Below are 3,181 nucleotides of genomic sequence, written 5' to 3'. Positions count from 1 at the left end.
TGCCTTTCTTGAGAGTGGAATTGTATATGTGCAGATTGTTTCATTTAAAAAAAACACGTATTTATTATAATTAAAAAAGGCTTTATATATTATATTTTATATATATAATATATATAATATAATAAATATATAAAGCCTTTAGGGCCTTTTTTTTTTTTGAAAAAAAAAAGTCTATCCCTCCAAAAGTGGCATGTAGTTCTACCTGTTGTATAATCAACACTTTACTAATTTATGGATTTAATCCACTGTTTATCCCCAAGATTTCCGAGATCCCAAGTCCAATATAGTCAAGGCTCAAGATCAAAGTACTTACACTTTACCCTCGCTACACCCCCTGTCTTTTATACACCACCAAATACCACCTCCCAGAAGGTGCTGTAAAAAGAATAATTTACCTACATACATGACCATTAGGATTCAGCCTTGAAGCAGACATGCAGGAAAATATAATATTCCATCCCATGGCAACTTTTCTTTACTTGTTTTAATATTTTTCTGTACCCTAAGAAATAGTCATTTTAATAGATTTTCAATTATAGACTAATATTTATCAGGGATTCATTACAAAATATGCTATTAATTCCCTTGATGGTGGGAGCAGATAGAGAGGAATATATGGTTCCATCTCTTGAACTTCCTCTGTGCTCTCTTATCTCAAGTTTATTTCATCAGTCAATTAATCTGCTTCTGTTACTGTGTTTCTAGGTCCCCCTGCCTTTCCCTGTCTCTCAATCACTGTGGTTTATTATTCCTTATCACTCTAATAACAAATGCCAGAAGCTATGTTTCCTCACTAAGACATATCCTGGGAAGTCAATAAATACACGTTAAGAAGACAAGATTTCTCAACTTTGTTAAGATACAGATTTCTATTATTAACAATTCTGATTTAGCAAACATTCACCCCCAATCTTTCTAACTTAGTTTATCTCACTGAATTCTGCGGCCACAATTTGATGTGTGAATAACTTATTGAACTTGCAACAGGTGGTGAATCATTAATGGCAATGTCAAGGCTTAAATCTTGCTCCACTGGTTCACCCACGGCTCCTCTCACATACCAAGCTAGAGTTCAATTAGAAAGTTGCGGATCAGTAACTCCAGAACACTGGCCAGAGGGTCAGAAGAGCTGACTCATGGATATTCTCATTGTAGATAAAGGATTCATTGGATTTAATAGTAGTTCATGTCTTTCTTTTCTAAAAATTAGCAGTACCAGTAGTCTCACGATTTAGGTAAATTTGCTGTTGATTGGTGTAGAATAGTAGAAGTATATTCTTTTGACAAGATGGCGGCAGGAGGCAGTGGCGTTGGTGGGAAGCCAGCTCCAAAAGCAATGCTGATTCTGGTTTCCTGGGGCTGCGGCCCACTTCGGTGGACCCAGCGCTGAGGCGGCGGCGGCGAGGCCCAAGAAATAAGAAGCAGGGCTGGCGGTGGCTTGCTCAGGAGCCGCTGGGGCTGGAGGTTGACCCGTTCCTGGAAGACGTGCGGCTACAGGAGCGCACCAGCGGTGGCTTGCTGTCAGAGGCCCCAAATGAAAAACTCTTCTTCGTGGACACTGGTTCCAAGGAAAAAGGGCTGACAAAGAAGAGAACCAAAGTCCAGAAGAAGTCACTGCTTCTCAAAAAACCCCTTCGGGTTGACCTCGTCCTCGAGAACACATCCAAAGTCCCTGCTCCCAAAGACGTCCTCGCCCACCAGGTCCCCAACGCCAAGAAGCTCAGGCGGATGGAGCAGCTATGGGAGAAGCTGGCCAAGCAGGGCGAGCTGCCCCGGGAGGTGCGCAGGGCCCAGGCCTGGCTCCTCAACCCTCCCGCGGCCAGGGCCAAGCCCGGGCCCCAGGACACCGTGGAGCGGCCCTTCTACGACCTCTGGGCCTCAGACAACCCCCTGGACAGGCCGTTGTTTGGCCAGGATGAGTTTTTCCTGGAGCAGACCAAGAAGAAAGGAGTGAAGCGGCCACCACGCCTGCACACCAAGCCGTCCCAGGCACCCGCCGTGGAGGTGGCGCCTGCCGGAGCTTCCTACAACCCGTCCTTTGAAGACCACCAGGCCCTGCTCTCAGCGGCCCACGAGGTGGAGTTGCAGCGGCAGAAGGAGGCGGAGAAGATGGAGCGGCAGCTGGCCCTGCCCGCCACGGAGCAGGCCGCCACCCAGGAGTCCACGTTCCAGGAGCTGTGCGAGGGGCTGCTGGAGGAGTCGGATGGTGAGGGGGAGCCAGGCCAGGGCGAGGCGCCAGAGGCTGGGGATGCCGAGGTCGGTCCCATGCCCGCTCGCCTGGCCACCACAGAGAAGAAGACGGAGCAGCAGCGGCGGCGGGAGAAGGCTGCGCTCAGGCTGCGGGTACAGCAGGCCGCGTTGCTGGCCGCCCGGCTCCGGCACCAGGAGCTGTTCCGGCTGCGCGGGATCAAGGCCCAGGTGGCCCTGAGGCTGGCGGAGCTGGCGCGGCGGCGGAGGCAGCGGCAGGCGCGGCGGGAGGCCGAGGCTGACAAGCCCCGAAGGCTGGGGCGGCTCAAGTACCAGGCACCTGACATCGACGTGCAGCTGAGCTCGCAGCTGACAGACTCGCTCAGGACCCTGAAGCCCGAGGGCAACATCCTTCGAGACCGGTTCAAGAGCTTCCAGAGGAGGAAATGATCGAGCCTCGAGAGAGAGCCAAGTTCAAACGCAAGTACAAGGTGAAGCTGGTGGAGAAGCGGGCGTTCCGCGAGATCCAGTGAGTCCACCCGGCTTCGGCGCAAGGAAGGGAGCCCTTCTCCCACCCCATGGTGCCCACCGAGTCCCAGGGCCCCTCCCAGAGTGTGGCCAGTGGCTGAGCTACACCCCCTTGGCTGTGCCCAGAAGAGGCCCTGAAACCAGAGCGGGGTTGGGAGGGCCCCCAAAGGGAAACTGAAAGGCAGGGGGTGTCAGGTCGGCAGGGGTTATGGGGCACCCTCTCACCCACCCTCAGCCCCTCTCCTCCGTCCCCAGGTTGTAGCTGCCATCAGATGCCGGAGCCTCGCCCTTCAATAAACAGTCCCTTCTGGCTAATCAGTGGGCTCCACGTGTGGCTTGTGTGCCTCCTGCGGGCAGCTGCTCCCGGGTGCAGACTCCGTGTGTCCCCCCGTGGCGCACAAGCATGTAGGTGCCAGAACTCACCGCCAGAGCCTGGTGAGGGCCTAGGGTGTGTCTGAAGGGGTTG

At 52.7% G+C, this 3,181-nt stretch overlaps 1 protein-coding gene across 1 annotated transcript; it reads left to right on the top strand.

Moving 5' to 3' along the window:
• The first annotated feature begins 1,273 nt into the window (after positions 1–1,273).
• On the top strand, positions 1,274–2,720 carry LOC100431274 (ribosome biogenesis protein NOP53-like). The gene is given in 3 exon segments (XM_054522226.2): positions 1,274–1,319; positions 1,322–2,629; positions 2,632–2,720. Coding segments are annotated over 3 exon segments (1,428 nt in total). The 5' UTR covers positions 1,274–1,288.
• The last annotated feature ends 461 nt before the right edge of the window (positions 2,721–3,181 follow it).

Source organism: Pongo abelii, chromosome 8, assembly GCF_028885655.2.
Source record: "Pongo abelii isolate AG06213 chromosome 8, NHGRI_mPonAbe1-v2.0_pri, whole genome shotgun sequence".
Classification (NCBI taxonomy): Eukaryota; Metazoa; Chordata; class Mammalia; order Primates; family Hominidae; genus Pongo; species Pongo abelii.
This window is presented reverse-complemented; position numbering and strand designations above follow the sequence as displayed.